The 21394-nt window shown below is 38.2% G+C and overlaps 1 protein-coding gene and 1 long non-coding RNA gene across 3 annotated transcripts in view; one reads left to right on the forward strand and one right to left on the reverse strand.

The window, feature by feature from the left end:
• The first annotated feature begins 12545 nt into the window (after nucleotides 1-12545).
• On the forward strand, nucleotides 12546-20118 carry LOC310704826. The gene is made up of 3 exons (XR_014525052.1): nucleotides 12546-12641; nucleotides 13599-13715; nucleotides 19961-20118. It is a non-coding gene; the product is annotated as an uncharacterized lncRNA (long non-coding RNA).
• The window catches only part of LOC310704781 (uncharacterized protein), a 240754-nt gene continuing 234987 nt past the window's right edge, over nucleotides 15628-21394 (reverse strand). For both annotated transcript variants that reach the window (XR_014524983.1, XM_083498764.1), the window contains one exon: nucleotides 15628-18252. Coding sequence is in view for 1 of the 2 variants with exons in the window: in XM_083498764.1 (XP_083354890.1) it covers nucleotides 18059-18252 (194 nt within the window). In the remaining variant the exon portion in view is untranslated. The remainder of the gene's footprint in view (nucleotides 18253-21394) is intronic.

A 21394-nucleotide genomic window follows, 5' to 3' on the forward strand; every position in this document is an offset into this window, starting at 1 on the left:
GCTGACAAAGGTCTGTATAGTTAAAGCTATGGTTTCCCCAGTAGTGATCTATGGAAGTGAGAGCTGGACCATAAAGAAGGCTGATTGCCAAAGAAGTGATGCTTTTGAATTATGGTGCTGGAGGAGACTCTTGCGAGTCCCATGGACTGCAAGAAGATCAAATCTATCCATTCTTAAGGAAATTAGCCCTGAGTGCTCACTGGAAGGACAGATCCTGAAGCTGAGGCTCCAATACTTTGGACACCTCATGAAAAGACCCTGGAAAAGACCCTGATGCTGGGAAAGATGGAGGGCACAAGGAGAAGGGGACGACAGAGGACGAGATGGTTGGACAGTGTTCTTGAAGCTACGAACATGAGTTTGACCAAACTTCAAGAGGCAGTGGAAGACAGGTGTGCCTGGTGTGCTCTGGTCCATGGGGTCACAAAGAGTCGGACATGACTAAATGACTAAACAACAACAAAACAACAAAATTTACACCGGCATGCTTTCTGCTAGCTTCCTGTGCACAGGATTAATCCCTAAATATGCAACTGTGGCCGATTTTCATAGTAGACATGTCCTGCTATGGAGCAGAAAGCCAGATAAATGCAATAATTGCTTTGAAGAATCACATTTGGAAGAGAAAGTTTATCTGGAAGGCTTAATTCTAAAAATAGTGCTGTTAAGCACTAGGATTTGGCCTCATTTATGCAGATTTCTGTAGCTATGTATATGTGGAATCACAAACCAAAACCTAAATACCCTCAACATAATGATTTAACCACTACCAAAATAAACATGAATAAATATTTTAACTTTTAATTCCCTCCTTAAAATTATTATGCATCAGAGATTTGCCTGAAATTATTATCTAGGCAAAACAAAATATCTATTGTGAACAAAGGAGCTCCAACCAAACATAGCAATTTCACATATAGTAAAATGAGTGTCAGATATAATTTGCAGTCATATGGGAAACTGGGATCAGTAGGGAATATTTCTCGACCATTTCTTACATTTCAAAGAAACATAGCTGTTAATTGTAAAACTCTACCATTCCAATCTTAATAAAAGTATCCCCAGTGGTCATGTTAATTTTTACTTCACAGTAAAAAATAAAATAAAATAGAGAGGATGAGAGGGAGAAGCAGTACCAAGTTGTAATTTGCTTAGAGAGGCAGCAACGCCATTTTGAAGACTAGGTCATTAAAACTTTGTGTCCAGAAGATCTAGAGATTTCAAATATGTACTATAAAATATTATGTGTGAATACTGGTGACATAAACCCAACAGACCTAATATTGCAACTATGAACTAATGAGGAGCTTACCATAAAATGGCTATGTTTAAGAATCGTGCCCTAAATTAAAATTTGGGATTATCACCACCGTTGAATTCCTTTCTATATGCTACAAACATCTGCACGTATGATCTCGAGAAGATGCAGTTTACTTCAGTGCATGAATTAAATCATTTTTGCACTGCCTGTAGGCTACTAGCAATCCAGTTTACTTCCACACTAAGCATATTAGGGTAGAATGCCCTCTAAAACTGAAGTGACTCTGACAAGAAGCTATTGCTGTGTGAGAGTATAGGCGCAAATGCATCCATTATTTCTCCAACATGATTAGCTATTCATCTCCTACCAAATGCAATCTTTCCAAATGAACAGTGGTATAGCATTGTAACAATCATGTACATAGCAATTTTATGCTGCTTGTGGTGGGGGGACCCTGTTACTCTCCCAAAAGAAACTGTAAGGACTATATTTGAACCCAATTAAGAATCACTGAAATAAGGGTTTTGTGATGGGTCTCTTGGGGGACTTGTCTTTTGCATCTATGATAAATACATGATTATAAGGACAAATTATATGAGCAGCAATAATTCCCCAGTAATGTGATCATTAAAAGCCTTGCAACTGCAATGCATCAATATTAATTGGGAACAGATGATCACTTTAGCAACATGTTGAAGTCATTATCCATATATCACTATGCCATGAATGAAGTGATTATTTTTTCCACTAAGATTCTTTATCCATTGATCCTAATACAATTGTTTATTTATTTCAATAATGATGGTGATGATGATAATAATAATGGCGTACTGGTGCAGCATTTGAGTGCTTATTTTACAAAAGCTTTAGGAAGTATACTTCCAAAACTATACCTGCTGGTAATATTTTAATTGAAATATTTGTTTTGTGACAGGAAATTTTTGTTGCTTCATTTTTAGCATTTTTAGCAAACATATTCATAAAGTTCCTGGCAACTCTAATTCCTATGAAAAGTATCTGTTTTAGTTGTGTTTCATATGCAGAACAACCTTCTCTACTAGATTTCTGTAGTAGGCCAGTTTCTTGATTGAGATTTCCCTATAGGTAACTTGGCCTTTTTTGTGAATCATATTACTGCACATACTAATTCAAAATGCAGGAAGTGCTACTCTTCCAGTTTCTACACCCTAGGGGACTCCTATAGTGAGTTTTCCAGCAAGGCAAAAGGCAATTCTTACATTCATTTATTCATATAAAGGTGCGGAATAAAGCCTACTCTGTAACCAAGATCTGAACTGTGTGGTTCTCTAAAGCAGTTTTATTCTAGCAGGCAACTGCATTTTTATTTTAATATTTATACTGTAACTCAGTATCTTTAATTACACTATTTGGATCATTTTTTTTATTAGATACTTTGTATAATGCTGGTATTTCTCACACATATTTCCTCACTAGTCATTTCAGTATTTACTTTGTAGTGCATAATTCTGTGCTGTTTACTGTTCAGGTAATAATGATTTTTCAGTTATTAATGGCTAAAATTACTTTTATATCCCAGTCTAACTAATCCTTAAGATGCAAGCATAACTAAAGACATGTTACATAACTCCCCAAGACAATTTATAAATAGATTATAGATAGATAATGTTCATTAAAATGAATGTATTCAGGTTCAATCCTCTGTTATGTGACAGGTACATGTAAACAAGCTACTCTTAGGGAGAAGGTAGATTGGGATCTACTAGGAGATCTTTGAATGATTTGTATGAGATCTGCAAGGCTTACTGAGTGTCTAATTGTTTAATAACAATGCTTTTCTCCTTGCTAAATTAGGCTGATAAAATGAAGAAAGCTGGGGGGTAGAGGAGCAGGCATGGTTTTTGTGAAAAGGACTGGGAACTTGGTTCTGAAAATGGAAATAAAATTAGTCTCTGGCCTGTATTCAGAGGCTTCCTGTTCCTTAACTTTAGGTGTAGGTATGCCATCCTGAGCCACTATTTTGCCCCCGGCTCCATTTGGTGGTCCTTGAGGTTCTAGTAATAAGCAAAGTAAATCCCACAAGTCTAAAGACTGCCCAGCCCTGCTCTGTAGGTGTTTTTCACCGAATAACATCACTGCCTCCCTTTTGAGTACATACACAGCTCCAAATCTAGGTTTTCCTCCGCGTAGTGTATAAAATAGCTCATGTTTATTCACGCAGTGGGTCCTAGCAGCATCCCCTAGGACCATCCATCAATCCTTCCTTTGTCATATCTTCCCACCTTGCTGTATGACTTTATAGACTGTCTCTTGCTTGTTCTATTGCAATTACATTTAGGGAAGCTTATATAATTGTTTCCCTAACTTAGGAAGGTTCAAATGGTATAATTCATCCTCTGTAGTTAAGGCATTATCAAATATGAATATACAAACTTTGTGATCAGGAAAATCATGAAGGCTACATAGACCCCATGCATTTAAAGCACCCCCACCTGGAAATCTAGGAAACTGCCATTTTTTAAGAGTGCAGGGAATTCTAGCCGTTAGGGGCAAATTACAGTTTTCAAGATTGTTTGGGTGTGTGTTTTAAATGTGTTTTAATTTATGATCTGTACAGCCATAAAGTGCATGGAAAAGGCTGCAAAGGAGTGTCTAGAGGTGCTGTCCCTTATGCTTCAGCTTCTGTCCCACATTCAGAGTGGACCAAGGCCATGTCTCCATTGCTTGCCCCAACTTAAATGTCACCCATTCCACAGTCTTCAGCCTCTTTGACATTTGGGAGTTCAGCATGTGTTTGCATGGGACACTTCCTCATGTTCAAGAACCAGAGGGAATATGAAACCCATCAGATCTCCTCTAAGGGATCATCCACACTTCCTGTTTATCATCCTGTGGTAGTCTGCTAGTGGTTTGTACCAAATTTAATTCTGAAAATTCAGTTACACTGTTGTGTTCTATGCACACACAATTCTGAATGTGCTAGTAAAATCAAAGCCTCACTTCATTTATCCACTTATTTATAAGGAAGTATCCGTAAGTAATCATTTATTTATCTCCCACTCTTCAGCAATTAGACTCAGAGTGGTTTACATATAAAGAAACAAACAAATGCAACACCATTGAACACTCAGGAAGCCTGCTATATTCTATATTGTAAAATACATTAGATGCCATCTCAGCATGAAACTTACAAGAACAAAATAAAAAAGACTGACCTCCTTGTTGAGTGCTCCTCAAATACCCTCATACTCAATCACTGCTTCAAGCTTCATCTCTGAATAAAAGTTTACATTGAACTTACTAGAAAAAAATTATTTAGTTAGAGTCAGAACTAAAGAAGCCATCACTCTAGTAACAAAAAGAAGTTGATGGTTAAAGTCTATGTGATGTCTCCATATGCTTAATGCTGAACGATTCAGCTTAGCATTGTTGTTGTTGTTGTTGTTAAATTTATATACAGTGGTACCTCGGGTTAAGTACTTAATTCATTCTGGAGGTCCGTTCTTAACCTGAAGCTGTTCTTAACCTGAAGCACCACTTTAGCTAATGGGGCCTCCCGCTGCCGCTGTGCCGGCAGAGCACAATTTCTGTTTTCATCCTGAAGCAAAGTTCTTAACCCGAGGTACTATTTCTGGGTTAGCGGAAACTGTAACCTGAAGCGTATGTAACCCGAGGTAGCACTGTACTGCCCTATACCCAGGGTCTCAAGGCGGTTCACAGAATTACTATCATTTGATAGATTTTATCTGTTTGTGTTTTATATTTTGTTGCATTGAACCTTAACAAAAGGAAACTAAAAATGTGATTAATAGCAATACTTTCTAAATAAATATTTTCTAAATCAACTTTCTGGAACCATCCCCAATGAATGTCTCTGTAGTTTTAAAACAAAGCACCTTTTCTAGGAAGGCTAGAAATTCAGAATAATGGAAATATGAGAGGTGCAACTGGTTGCAAAGAGAAAACATATATACTTCCTGCAGTGAAGAGAGGCCCACATTTTCACACAACTGCTGCGCATTTGCAGTTTATGTAACTGGAATGCAATTTTCAAACTTTCAAAAAGCATGTTTTGCTTTTCAGTTCCAGCTGAGAACATGTTTGTTCATTCCGGCATTTGCAGGATTTTCGTGCCTAGACCATGCATCAAAAGGTGGTCATCTGTGTTTTATAGGCTGTTGTTTTATTGATCTGTTTTATCTGCTTTTGTTTTATTGTATTATTATATCTATTGATGCTGTTGTTATGGTTTTAAATTGTTTATTATAAACCATGGATTGGTTGCAATGAAGAGGCATTTTATAAATAGTTTCAATACATAAATAGAAATAGAAATAAATCACAAAATTAGGCACCTTTCCATTTTTGAAAAGTAATAAGTGAGATGATAAGCTCTTGAGCCCTTTCGTCTAATAAAACAGAACACTTTGCTTCAAAGATAGATGTATATGAAATGTTAACATTTATTATAATCTAAACTATATAACATATAACGTAATATTCTAGAATGAAGGTCAAGGAAACATTGGCCTATGAGAAGAGGAGAGAGTTAAAACATAATATTTGCATACAGAAAGCATAACAATAATATAGACTTCATGGGGGAAAGACAAGTGAATAGCACTATACACATTTTCATAATATTGTCTAATTTAAATAGGGTCCACAGGGTGCTGAATCTTTGCCATTGGTGTCACAGAAGCCTTAGATTAGCTGATGGGCAGGTAGAAGTGTGCAACAAACAGGAGCCCATTTCAACTTCTGACTGTTCCTTGGAAAACATGTCATTACCTGCCCCACAACTGGTGTCAAGGGTAGGAAGTGTGGGCTTGACTTTTCCAAAATGGCTTGATGGGCTAAATGGAGAAGACTGGTGGGCCAAGTTTGACCTATGGGCTGGAGGTTTCCCACACCTGCTTAAAGTCAGAAAGCTAGACAGTAACTTTATTATCACTCTTAACAAGAACAAAATATATGGAGACAGCTCCTGACCAATCAGATACAATTCCACCTAGTGACTAAGTATATAATGACATTGTCCACACAGTTGTTAAGGTGGAGCAAATAATGTGACTTATGTTCATGATTTCTAGCCTTTCATCACTGGTTCTGTTGAAAAGCAGAATATGTTTTGAAAGAACAGCAATAGTCTGATGTATACTGTCCATTTATAGAAATTTACTTTCTACAGTATTCCTTCATTGCTTATTGGAGTTCAAAATTCACATGTAGGAAGGCATTGGTTAACAGAAGAAGAAGAGACCAAAAATGCCACAGAGCCCAACCCCTTGCTTAGGACCATCCGCTTAGCAGCTCCTACAGATTAATGTATGCAAATCTATGCTATGAACGAAGAGCCAGACCACTGCCAAAAAATATCTGCGAATAGGTTCTAGAAAGGATCACTTCTGACAGGTGGGATCAAGTCTCCTAGGAGCACTAACAAGAAGCAAGCCAAACTGCTTCCACCTTCATTTAGAACCTGCACATTCTGCTCTGCTCTGACATACTAACCATCAATGCCAATATATATAAATACTACTGTGCGTGCTATTTAATCAAAGGAGAGTTAAATGTGGCTTTTCATTAAACTTCTTTTATTTCTTCTTTTAAAAACAAAAATCAGATAGGTATTTCTAGCATTTTATTTGTGGGAAATCCATGTATTGCAATATTGTCACCATACTGTGAGATTACTAATGGTTATTCTGGACTGCCTTATTATTAAGGAGGACCAGCAAGAAAGAATTATAAAAGACAAACACTGCTGTTAAATATATGATTCAGCATCACTGACTATTAGAAAATATTGTCCTGTTTTAATTAAACAACATTAAAGCCAGATTAATGCAGAACAATTTTTATCTCGTAACAATATGAACATTGTAAGATCATTGTTCTCTACAGATATCATCAATTTATTTCTATCAAGTTCTCTTTTTGTTGTAAGACTAATACAAGCAGTGATTAAAACAGGGTCCCCTATGCTTTTTGAAGGAGCTAATGGCCCCCTTTGGAGATGCTAATTGGCAAATGCTGTATCTGTAGGCTTTTGAGGTATAGTTGCCATGGAAAATTTGCTTTGAAGTTGTCAGTTGTGAATATTTGACCACAGGTTTTCCTAGTTTTGAGTGTGGATGAAAAGCACAGTGTTCTGTCCCACAGGGCAGGAAAAATCCTGAGAAAGTCTGCAAAATGATAACCCATTATAGTGGGCAGAGCTGAGATGGATAGAAAAAGAAAAAGCAGGACTATCCAGCCTTTTATTATTTTTCAACCATCTTTGATGCACGTATTGGTGCCATGTTAGAAAAATATTAATAGGATCCGTTTAACTAAAAATCTGTGAAGAAAAAGCTGCTGTATTTTATTTTTTGACCCACTGACATTCAATTTAGAATTGTAAATATACAGTGTTATGTGACATTCCATTCCTATGTAATAATAATGCTGAAATAATACTGATCATTCTTATCTATATCTACATCTACACACATACGCATTCACACATTCAGATACACACATGCACACACTGCAAATGCAGGATGATAGGAACAAACTCTGCATTCAAGATGTTATGAAGGAAGAAAACAGCATCACAAAACAAGTATTTTATATGTGGTTCCTTAAACAGAAACTATAAGAAATACTGGTATCATTATCAAATGGAAGCATTTACATGCATCAACAGAGAACATTTTTTTAATTGGGTAGGGATCAACTATCAAAGGCAGCAGGATGATTTGATAGGATTTGCAAGCAAGACCCCCACACTGTGGGGCTGCATGCAAAAGCCCTGTGAGAAGGACTCCATCAGACTGAAACTACAGTGGTAATTCTGAGAATTTAAAAACCCCTGATGTAATATACATGTGAGACCTTCCAATGCATATTTATTTCAGTTCCTGTGTACACCAGCTAATTCTAGAAGATCAGTGTGTTTACCATCTTGAAGATTTCAGTGTGTGTGAGCATGAAATACAGACAAGAGTTGCAAAAATGGCTCCAGTACAAAGAGCAGAATATGTACACATTCTGATGGTTATGAACACTACTACAGTTAAGATTTTTTTATGGTAGAATGATTGTGTTTACGTCTCTTGTTGCTTCAACTGTAATTCAAGGCAAGACATAATGGGTCAGTCTGAAATTAGTGTGCAGGAGGCACAGGGTCGCAAAATAACATAAGCCCTATTGATTTTTCTTAAGTGCTATAGCTTTTAAGTGAATTCAACTAAGATGCATACTTACTGAATGGAAGAGGACTCTGTGCTTTTATCAATTTAGCTCACCGCTGAAAAGCAGAAAGTGACTGGGAAAAGTGAACAAATAGAGGGACCTCTGGGGTTAATAAAAGTGAAGGCGAATTTCTACAGAATCACTTTGCCAGCAATTGGAAAGGCATCACAACTGTTCAGCCTCACTCCAGTGGAGCACCATGTGCTGAGGACATTATCAACTCTCGTCATCAAGGGTAACAAAGAGAGGCTCAGATAGCTTGCAGGTAATGTTACGCTCCAATAATCCACAAACACAGGAGATATGGCCAGCTCACCAATCATGTTCATAACCTCGAGATCCACATCAAACATATGCATGACAAGAATATCACACACGACTGTGTGTTCACAAATACTGTCACGGAGCTAAATGATCAGATGCAGCTTTCCATTACTATTGCTGTTTCCTTCCTGACAGATTACTGTTTACAGCATCCAACACAGCCTAAAACCCATACATTTCCAAAGCTATTAATGGATCTGGATGGCAGGTCCATTAATGATTTCAAAAAAGTACTGTGATCTGATTATTTTTTTATTTACTTTGTTGGTTAAGGGGAAAAAACAATTATTGAATTGATTCAAAATCAATTCATAAAACATAAATTTCAGATGGAAGAGTTGCCTCTAAACTCTGGTAGGAACAGCCTAACAATGAGGAAAGGTTGACTTTCAGCAGCTAATGATAAAACCCCATGAAATGAGAGGTGTCCAGGTTGATATATTCATAAAATATCAATTATGAAAGCTCATTATGCAAAGAAGTACTTTCTTTTATTCTTCTTGAATCTGCTGCCAATCGGTGTCAATAGTTACTGCTAATTCTAATTTATTATTATTATTTGCATTGTTAGTTGTTTTATCTTGCCCAGGGTAACCCAAAGCAATTTACAACCAGCCAACCAAGCAAGCAGACAGACAGACAGACAGACAGACAGACAGACAGACAGACAAAAAGCCCCCCATTTAGACATTAGAACCGGGGGGGGGGGGGAGAGAAATATATTAAAAACATTCAGCCACTTCTAAAAGGCCACAAGTGGTTGAAGGTGAAAGGCTTGGTCATAGAGGAAAATTTTGCCTGGCGCATGAAGATATATAATGATGGTGCCAGGCGATCCCCCCTAGGGAGAGCATTCCACAAGCAGGGAGCCACTACAGAAAAGGCCTGTTCTCCGATTGCCACCCTATGGACCTCATGTGGAGGAGGCACATGGAGAAGGGCCTCAGATGATGATTGTAGGGCCCGCGTCAGTTCATATGGGGAGAGATGGTCTTTGAGGTATTGCGGTTTTGAGCCATTTAAGGCTTTATAGGTCAAAAACAGCACTTTAAATTGGGCATGGTAACTAGAGTAATTGGCAGCCAGTGCAGTCTGGGAAGTATTTAATGACAAAAGGAAAATGTTCTCTTTATTCATTTTTCCATATCATTAACACTATGTTAATAGGTTTATCATGTAGTCCCCTGACCAACTTTTTTCTAAACTACCACGCTGCCTTTCACCATTCATTATGGGATGTTGCTTTATTCCTTTATCAGTTGTGCACTCCCCTTTCTGATCCCCTTTTCTAGCTCTATGACAGGGTTAACCAAATTTTTGCTCACTAGATGTTTTGGACTACAACGGTCATCAATCCTATTGGTCATGCAGGTTGAGAGTGGATGAAGGGCACCAGGTTGGTGACCTCTGCTCCATGGTATAATTCCTCAGTTTGATTGGTTAAACGCCGCACAGGATGATGGTGGGATGTTGGGTCCTATGTATACCCATTATCAAAACGATGATAAACAGATAATGCTTATTAGACGTTGTATCTAATACAGACTACCTTTCTTTCATAAACATCTCTCATATACTGTATGATAAACACTCACGTTGCCATGAAGATGGCAGCAGTTATGGTAATAGTGTTACTATATCTATATATTTTCAAATCCATTTCCTCATATATTTGGATCTGGCTTGGATTTAGTCTTGGTCTCTCACCAAATGTATTTTATTGCTCCTCTCCTTCCTTTGGACATTAATGCTTAACGGAATTCTTCAATATGATATCATTAAAATATGCTAAGTAAGGTAAATGCAGGAGTGGAGGAAGCAATGGCTTTTCTTTACAAAAAGAAAAAGGTTATGATCTGTGATAATGCTTTTTGGCTTTAAGCTGGCTTAACTGAATTAATTGTAGCACTGAAGAAACTAAAGAACAAAGAGCACCCTGACTCTGAATGTTTTAATGGAAGAGTTGTGACCTTTTCAATATGTTAGCTTTTGATTGGCAGACCATGCTATTGGTCTCCCGGAATTGTCATTTTAGGATGATTGGGCTTTTTTTTTTTTCACTCTTGGAAAGAGCAGGGCCAAAATGCTGAACTACAGCTGATATGCTTGAATGTATGAAAGAGTGAGAGAGAAAGAGAGAGCGGACACACTATTCCCAGAAGGTGTTCTTATTCACATCAAAATATTTTTTAAACAGAAACTTTTTTTGAAAAAAAAGACAATTACAATATGTATTCTCAATATTGTTTAAAGCCAGCAGACTTTGCAGGCATCCAACTGGCTCCATACATTTGAAGTGAGTTTACAGTGGTGTTTACACAACTGGGCCAGGGCTCAGTGGTGAAGCATTGTTTGCAAGCAGATGCTGCTTTCGGTCCCTGGCATCTCCAGGTACGTATGTCCCCTGTCTGAAACCCTGGTGAGCCACAACCAGTCAGGGTAGACAAAACTCTCGTTCAGAGTAGATGAACTAAAGGTCTGACTTAATATATGGCTTCTTCCTATTTCCCCCTCTATACCAGTTTTTTTCATCTCCAGTTGTTACCTCTAAGAATTAGAGATTATTCAGAAAATAAGGTTTTTTTAAAAAATTGTATTGGTATCATGCCTTTCATCCAAGGAGTTCAAGACAGTGTGGATGATGTTGTCTGATTTTATCGTACCAAGACCACTGTGTTAAGTTTTGGCTAAAAGGCACAACTTGGCCAAGACTACCAACTGTGCTTCAAGGCTTTTTCCAGTGCAAGTCTAAAATCAATCCTATCCTTCAAGCTCACTTTTCAAACACACACATCTCTTTGTTAAAAGCTATTGAAGTTATATGTTTTATGTGAGCAACTCTTTTCTCATTAATTGATCTTGAATGGTTTTAAATAACCACCACCATCACCCAGGACCACTTTTCTTTTACACATTACTAATTAGTGGAGGGCACCTCATGAGAAGAGAAGACTCCCTGGAAAAGACCCTGATGCTGGGAGAGAGAAGGGGACGGCACAAGGAGAAGGGGGCGGCAGAGGACGAGATGGTTGGATAGTGTTATCAAAGCTACCAGCATGAGTTTGACCAAACTGCAGTGGAAGACAGGAGTGCCTGGCATGCTCTGGTCCAGGGGGTCACGAAGAGTTGGACACAACTAAATGTCTAAACAACAACAACAATTAGTGGAGGCAGGAAAATGCTGGCTTGTTATGATTGTAAGCCACTGCCATCAGTAAGGGTGCTAGTCACTTAGCAATAATGTGCTTGCATGGTGCTAACTGAATTGTCCTCTGCATCCATCAGTTCCTCAAGGTGGCCAGTGAGGATCTGGTTTGCTTAGTCCAGTCAACCAATTCACAGCAGCAATTACTATTGGCAAGGTACTTCACTGGCCGCTATTGTTCACCACTAGATTGTTTGCCTTGCTTATTCAGTTTTTCAACTATATAATCCAGCAATTATATTCAGCAACAGTGTCTAGAGTAAGGCTGATATCTTCTCTTGCCCAGTTTATATTAGGGCAGTCTTCATTTTCGTTATCTAAGTCTGGTGATTTAGAAACTGACTTCAAATATTAAATTAAGCCCCTAGTACAAATTTTACTCCTGAGACACAATGCCAACCGCTCTGCTGCCACCCTGTCCATATCCTTCCTACTAATATAACGTATAATTTCTTTTTGTTTATATGTTTTCTTTCCTAGCACAGAATTTGGTAGTGCACTGGTTAAAAGTGAGATGAATTAGCTCTGGAGAGAAATGCATTATGTCTGAAGACAGGACAGTGAATATAAATGGGGAGAAACCTCACATTCTTCCACTATACTATTTTGGCCTGAAATCATATGAATTGTTGTGTGAGTATAAATAAATTGAATCCAAAGCAGCATCAGTTTATGGCCTTGTGAATGTATGACTTTCTTCAGGAAGAATACATGGCAAAATGAAAGAGTATGAAATATGGATTAGATGGCCTTAAAGGCTCTTTCTTCCCCAAGGATTTACCTGCATACCTTTATTTATATTCTGATGTAACAGACATCTGGGGGAGGATCATCTGATTATTGGACAGAGGGGGTTAAATCAATTTGAGAATTTAATGCTCATTCAGATTTAAATAGAAATCTGTGAGTTTAATGGCTTTTTATTTTGTATGCTACAGTAAACCAATGCAGTTATGTTATCGCTTCATTTTTGCCCATATTGCTTTTCATTCATAATACCCTTAGGGGAGCTCCTGCTGCCCAACATACCATTCAGAGTCCTAGAAATGTGATTTATTTGCTAAGATCTACTGTGATTTATTTACTTTTTTAAGCATAAGAGCATACTCCTAGTGCCTTAGCTAATAAAACCACTTCAAAATGAAATAAGAAAAAAAATAGTCTCAGTAAAGTGTAATCTGTTCAAAATTACAGAACTATGACAACCATTCTGAACAGTTAATTACCAGTTACTTTGAAGAATGAAATATTTAATATTATATTGCGCTCCAAAAGTCTAAACATGCTTACTTAGAGACAAGTTTGATTAATTTGAATGGAATTGATTTGAATGTTGAGGATTTCAAACACAGAGGGATTTAGATCAGGTATGAAATAATTCCATTGCATTCTGCACTGACCTTTGTTAACTCAGTGTTCATGCTAGAAATTAAAACAAAACAATGCCGTTTATCCTTCCCGCCTCATAGGAATTCCTCATCTTCTGTTCTTATAGGTATGAATTCTTCAACCCCTATTTGACCCATGTAAATTCTTCTTCTTCTTTTTACTGCTCCTTTCTCCTTTTATGTTATATCTTTATTCTTACAGCTACAGGCTGTCAAATCCATGTTCAGCTTTGCCTTGAAGCAAGATGCCCTGACACAACCTTGAAGGTGAGAGGCAAGTCGCCGAAGTTATAAAAGTAGCACAAATAAGTGGCGAGAGGTAGGTGACGGAAATGAAGGCTTGATTGATAGCTAGGCAGTGGGAGAATCCAATTGCTAGGAAGTGAGGAGAATCCAAGCTCATTAGGAAAGTAGGAAGACACTTGTAGACAAGCAGATTTTATTAACTGGAACCTCATACATTATGTATACTGTACTGTGCTTATTAATACTACAGTGGCTGTTATCAAAGAGCTACCAGGCAGACCTTCATGGTCTCTTCTCTACCTTCTTGGGTGAAAGGATATTTACAATATCACAGGCAATCTCTGTTCACAACACTATACAGATATTGAGTTATATAATAGATATGTTATGGTGAAAGTCAGAATGGTTTGGAGTACCAAAAGTTATGTGCGAGTGTTGACAATTGCTGGAAAATTTGGGGAATATCAGAATATGTGCACGTAGACCGATAAATGTTTACCATTGTCAAAAAGTGATTTTTCAGCACCCAGTTACAGAAGAACGGAAAGGTAGGTAAGATTGAGTATATTAGCATGAATGCTGATGTGTGTAGAAGGTTGGGTGTATTGAAACCATCTCCAGCATCTGTTGTATGCTGGGAATGCCACCTCTACTCAGCCTTCATGTGTCAAGCATGAAGATCTACATGGGGCTTCTAACCACATAAAGCTGATTTCTGGTAGCCAAGGGTTCTTATTCACCTGGAGGCTTCCCATTTCCTTCCCTCATGTGAATATCATTGCATGGTTATGAACACCTGAAGAGGGCTTTGACTTCAACTCAGGATCTTTGGGAACCTTACATTTTGTGCTTTCCCCATTGCACCATCTCTATGCACAACCGAAGGAACAGATCATAGATAGGTGTGTGATAGCGAATCAGACCATTGCTCCATCTAAGCTCAATATACTGTCTATGATGGCAGACAGTAGCTCTGCAGGTTTTCAGACGGTAGGGTTTCCATCCACCACAGAATATGCAGGATATGCTAGGGTTGGAACCAAGGCCAGATTTAGGTATGATGAGGCCCTAAGTTACTGAAGATAATGGGGCCCTTTATATGTCCAGCTTTGTCAACAATAAATGTCGCTGTTTTTTGTGTTGAATATATGCTATATGGTAATTTATTGACCTAATAGGTATCTAAAGCCATTTGCACATAACAAAATATGTATTTATCAAAGTAATTGTTGAACTGAAATACAATTAAGAAGATGTATATGGGGGGGCAAGAGAGTGGGGGTCTAAGCTATAGCTTGTTTAGCTTATATGTAAATCTGGCACTGGATGGAACCTGAAACCTTTGGAATGAAAAAATGAGCTATTCCATGTAGCTCCAGCACTTTCCTACCAATCATTCCACTTGGCCTCAGGGCTGCTGTGGCAAAAGCAATGCTCATCCATAATAAGTGAAAACAAAACAAAACAAAAAACAGTTTCTGAAGGAATAACTAAAGCAATAAAAGAAAACACAAAGTCAAGATACTGAAAGAAAATGTGTACTGTATACTTTTTTTTAAAAAAAAAGTATTTTGAGATTTCTGCAGTATGTTTGTACAGCCAGGGCCTCAGCTACTCTAAAGCTGTGTACTTTTAAGTGGCTTTGAGGGAAAGAGACTGAGGCACAGATCAATTGAAGACTTACTCTTGGATGTAATTCCAAATAAGATATGAGAGAGATATGGGAAGTACTCATCTCACCACCAGTCTGTCTCTACAAACCAGTTTTTATTCATATGTAATATCTGCAGTGAATCTAGAGTAATCCTCTTGGCTTTAAAAAATTCATTCAGAATGGACACATGGCTCCCAGAAACCCAAGACATTTTTAAAATAAATGATAGGCTCTTCTCCAAACCCTTATAATTGTCACTCCCAGAAACCCAAGACATTTTTAAAATAAATGATAGGCTCTTCTCCAAACCCTTATAATTGTCACTCCAGCAAGACAGGGCAGCATTTGGTAAAAGCTATAAAGCAAGTCTAAGGTAAATAAAACTTAGCAAGTGTTTCACAAGGTGAACTGGTTTTTATTTTAGTGGGATACAAGAACAGTTCCTTCCCTTTTGATGGAACTTTAAATCATAACTTGGATATAATCTGACACAAAATGAAATAAAAAGTACATAAAGAAACTTTTTATCTAGTGATTCTTCTGGGGGAAATGAAGTATTTGGTTCTTGCTATGCCCTGTGAAGACATCAGTAGGAGGCAACAGTGTTTCCAAATTTTAGAATTACATGCAGAAAACCAAGCTATTTTTTAATTATTATTTTTATGCAAATTCTGAATTGAACCAAGGAGAGTTTGCCCATTACTAGAATGCCACTTTTGGTTTGGAAATGTTTAATATACATGGTATGCCAGTATTTTGATGTGGATTGAAACTCCAGTCCAGTAATCGGTTTTGGGTGAAGGAACTTCAGTGTTCAATCGGAGTTCCCCAGCCTATTAACAGCTTCCCCATTCACTGAAACTAAAGAGCTGGTTTATGTTCTCCTTCCTCTGAAATGAATAGGAACCTCAATTCATGAGCCACTAAGCCAAGATGGATATCTGGGTAGGTCTATCAGGATTCAGTCAAAATGTCAATTCCATTTTCCTGTACATATTAGCCAGTATCTGTGAGTTCTTTGTGATTCTTCCTCCTCTTCCATTTCCAAACACAATACTATTGTGAACATCATGGCTTTTTAGGAAACCAAAGCCTATTTTAAAAATAATGGAGTACTTCATCACTCTTATATGTCTCTGCTTGCACTTAGCAACTTCTGAGTCGCGTCACTTGGGGCACACTTGCAATCCAAATACCAGTTAGTGAAACAGAAGTTGATGCAGTTATATCTGAAAGGCTGGCCTGAGAAATTTAAATAGCTCTTTATATTCCAGGTTCATAATATTATGCAGTTTTATGCTCAGTATATTTAAGCACTGAAACCTGAGACATAAGGCATATCTGAAAAATTAACAACATCCTGTAAGGTAATGATCACTGGCAAGGGCTATTAAACTCTAAAATGATCTGTGTGGATATTATTATGGTTAAAATGTTTGAGGATTATTGCATTTCTCCTTACAATTACATTTGGAATAGCATTAGTAGGATTGTTTTAGAAGCCTTCTACTCTCATTCGAGAGAACTCATTCAGAGGCGGCTGGCAGTGTGTACACTGCTTTACATAATATCCTGCCTTGCAAAACACATGGTCAGCACTGTCAGCTTTGATCATTTGCTGTGGAAGGTATGTTGCATATATGGCAACATGTCACAGCAAGTTTTCACAGTATTGCTAGTACAATATTATACAGTAAAACCACCCAACAACCAGACTGGTTGCTGGTGACCACCATGTGGAAAAAAACACAAGCCCATTTGAAGGAAATCTAGGGTTGTAGAAACTAGAGGGTGATGCAGAGGTTCTCTGAACTCTTTTGGGCCTCATATGGTCTAGGAGTGATAAACAATGCATTAATAGCTGTAGGTTAGCAAGTCTCATGCAGGTACTATACACTGATGGAAGAATCTATATCACCTTTAAGTTCTCAAACTACTGAGAGCAAAATGCTCCTGGTTCAATTCTAAATGGGCCCAGTTGAAATGAAGTATTTGAAAGAATATTCATTAGTTTTCCAAAAAACTAATCTTGCAATCTCTCCCTGCTATGGAATTGTGCAATACTAGGATCAAATAACTTGAAGGGATTCCATGGATCATTCGTGGCATATGACTCTTACAATCATCTCACTAAGACAAGATGAAGTCTATGGTTACAGTGCACAGAGTAGACCTAGTGATTTTATCAGCTTTCAGCATGCTTACCTCTGCAAAACCAGCGTAGTGTGTGCAGGGTGTGTGTGCATGCAGTGATGCTATTGAAAGTGGAACTCCTCCTCTGAAATGTCTCCTTTTGCCATTTTTGGCTCTTTTGGTATTATTTGCCTGTAGTGGAGAATCTAAAATGACTGAGCTCAGAAAATAGTGAAGGCATATCTCAGCTTTAGAACAGCTGGTGTTCAAGGGCAAGTAGACTTTAGGTTGTATCCACTAGGGAACGAAGAAAGGAGGGACAATAGGCTTTATCGTAAGAATGGGATGAATCGACAAGCTTTATGTAAGAATCCTTGGAATGAGTTGAGCAACCAGGGAAAAATAAATGCTTGAGACAAAAAATGATCAATAAGGTCAAACACTGGATAACCTTGTGCTTTTGCATATCAATTCTCTGCTTATCCTTCCCATCTCTTAGCATCTCTCTTCTTAAACTGCTTCTCTCTTATTTTGCTTTCACAGGCTTGCAGAGAACGGTGGCACACTGTGAATAAAGGCAGAAGGAATGTGCTCGCAGGGCTAAACTGTCATGATGCATAATCAGGCAATTAAGATATTAAGAGAAAGTAAACAGTCACAGTCCTGATCTCCTGATCATTGCTCTTCAGGCTGTGATGCTGAGTACAGGGAGGAAAAATGAGTTCATCTTTCCCCTTATGTGAAAAATTGTTTGGAGAGAGATGGTGGTGGTGATGGAGTTCTGGTCTGCAAGTTAATCTTACTTCCTGGAGATGTTGTTCAGCTGAAAAAGAAGAACAAGGAATGAAGCACCACAAAGAGTTTATTTCATGAGTCTATCCCACTGTTGAGAGCTGAAGTACAGAGTAAACATTGGCTGTTACTAACAAATAATTTACTAGTGTTAGATGGTGTATCTGGCCCAGACTTTGTTACTAGTTCTCCGGGGTGGGGTGGGGGGATGGACCCCTGATGATTGGCGTAATCTTAACGGGCTTGCCAGTACTGTACACATGTGGGAGAGGGATAGTTCCAACAAGGTGACTGAGGGTTTTTTTCTCCCTCCCATAATTAAAAACCACTTTTGCTGCTGCTTCAGGCAGTGACAGATCAGTGTTATATCTTCATTTTCATTAGAACACACCAATGCTGTTTTTTATTTTAGTAAAGGTAAAGGACCGCCTGGACAGTTAAGTCCAGTCAAAGGTGACTATAGGGTTGTGCCGCTCATCTCGCTTTTCGGGCCAAGGGAACTGGCGTTTGTCCGGGTCATGTGGCCAGCATGACTAAACCGCTACTGGTACAACAGAACACTGTGACAGAAACCAGAGCGCATGGAAACACCGTTTATCTTCCCGTCACAGCAGTACCTATTTATTTACTTGCACTGGTGTGCTTTAGAACTGCTAGATTGGCAGGAGCCGGGACAGAGCAGCGGGAGCTCACCCCGTTGCAGGCATTAGAATCGCCAACCTTCCAGTCAGCAAGCCCAAGAGATTCAGTGGTTCAGACCATAGCACCACCCGCATCCCTTTTTATTTTAGTATTTATAAATGGCTCTACATTTTTTTAAAAAGTAGCCAGACGGTATACAAAAAAAGACTATATAAAGCCTACGTATTACAAATCATAAAACAATGTTAAAAACATGAAGCTAACAAGAATTAAAAGCTGCAGAAACAACATTTGTCATGACATAGCACAGCTTTTGCCAAACAGTTTTGTTGACTACAACTCCCATCAGCATGCTAACATAGCGTCACCCCTGGGAGCATTCTTGGGGGGAAAGATTGCTATCTCATTTAACAGGCAGGAGTTGAAATGTCCTAAACAAACCAATGAATAAATAAAACTTTCTGGAATGTGTAAAATTCTTCCACCTTCAACCATTTGGCTTTTGACATGATCACTTTTGTTCTCATATTTGGACTCACAGAAAAAATGAAACATATATTTGAAATAAACCGAGCATTAATACTAGACACAACATATTTTATAGTCAAAAATGCTTCTGTTCAGCCACATGCAAGGTTATGCCTAGTGGTTCACATAAAAATGTCCTGTGTGTAAATTGTAGTCTTAATTTCTATTCATAGTACAAATAGCATATATTTTACCTAATATATAAAATACCAAACCTTGAAGACATGTTTGAAAGGACGTTAGGGAAAGATAAGCAGCTCCAAATCCCAGCAATTTTATGGAGACTCATAAAGAACAAATGAGTGCATATATTTTTGCATTGATTATTGTTGCTCACTGGCCTTATCTGTAAAAGTTTCATATCAGAAAAGCTGGAACACAGCTCAAAAGGAAAGCCACATTGCTTTATTGTCACAGAAAAGCAACAGAGAACATAATTTTCTGTGTTATCTCTGACTTATAATTAATTTTGCAAATAAATTGAAATTAAATTGTACATTATACTTGGATAAAGGTTTCCTGCAGACTCTGAAAAAAGGTTTTGCTTGTTTTCTGTTTTGCTTTTGAAGGGCATAGATGCACCACTGCATGTGAACAGATCCCAATTTGAAGAAAAGACATGAAATTCCATCTCAATATAACACAATGAGAAAAGGTACAAAAGCAGAAATGGCCGTGGAGACCACCTGCCTTCTTCCACTTTTGCTGCCTTCTGTGCACAAGCATTTCATAATTCACCAATTCATCAAATACAAACAAATCCCTTTTGATTTCTCCACAGGTTCCCAAGCATTTTTGTGATTTTAAGTTGTTTTAAGACGTTTTTAATATTGTGTAATATTGTGTTTTCATATCAATGTATTTTAAGTGTTGTAACCTGCTAACAACAACTACTACTTTGGGACAGTTCATTTCACTGCCTGAGATGAAATGGGAAAGTGCCATTGCTGGTACTCCACCACAGAATCATAGAGTTGGAATCTCAACTAAAGTATTGGTGGCCATGCAACCTCTGCTTAAAACCAGAACCTCACATACTGGGGTTGTATAGTGGTGGCTTCTAATGAGATCTCACTGGAAACTTCTTCTTCTTCTTGCTTTGCTGGCAGGCACTCAACAGGGCATTGCCTCATGTGATCCTGCTACCCGAGGTGACTGCCTCAGTCTGTCTCATGGGTGGGCCAGCCCTGATAGGCATCAACATTAGGCAAAGCTCTCAAAATCGACTCTCACACTTTCAAAATAAAACAAATTCCCAATTCTCCAAACTTCTGCTCACCAAAACATGCACCTCTCTGTTTAATACAGAGCATCATAATCCTAAAGAAAAACATAAATAGGCACCTGCAGTCATAGATCTTCCAGGTGGCTGTATCTCCTAAGTTACAGCTTTGCACCGATGACAGAAACATGGTTTCTAAGAAACAGAATGTATAAAAGCGATCTGCAACAAAACTAAACTGAAATGTTGCAGCCTATTTCTATACCTAAGAGAACTGTCTTTGGTCATGATTCCAGGCATTCTGGTAGAGGCTAGTGGAGTTTAGGAGCTGAAGAGGTTGGGGAAAATACAGGGTTTCCTCCCCTTTCCTGTTCCGGAGGTCTTCTAATGTGCTCTATCATACTAGAGGGTTTAGGTGCGGAGATGGTGCCCAGGCTGCAACTTTAGTGTTTTATTGCTGGTAGAGTATGTGTGAGGGAGTATGTTTCTGGATAAAATGGGGAAATAACACTCAGTGCTCCTACCAGAACTCTCCCTCTTTAGTGCTTGGAGGAGTTTATTTTTTATTTCCTGAGACACATCCCCATGTGCCTAGTTCTCCCCCCAGGATGCTTATAAACTGGATTTTTTTTTGGAAAATTCAGGACAGACCAATGAAAGTGCTTCTTCACACAGCACATAGTTAAACTACAGAATTGCCTCCCAGAGTAGGCAGTGGTGGCCACCAACATGGATACTTTAAAAGAGGATTAGGCAGATTCCTGGAGGTATACCAATAGCT

This window comes from Podarcis liolepis (assembly GCF_965112155.1).
Source record: "Podarcis liolepis genome assembly, chromosome: 4".
NCBI lineage: Eukaryota > Metazoa > Chordata > Lepidosauria > Squamata > Lacertidae > Podarcis > Podarcis liolepis.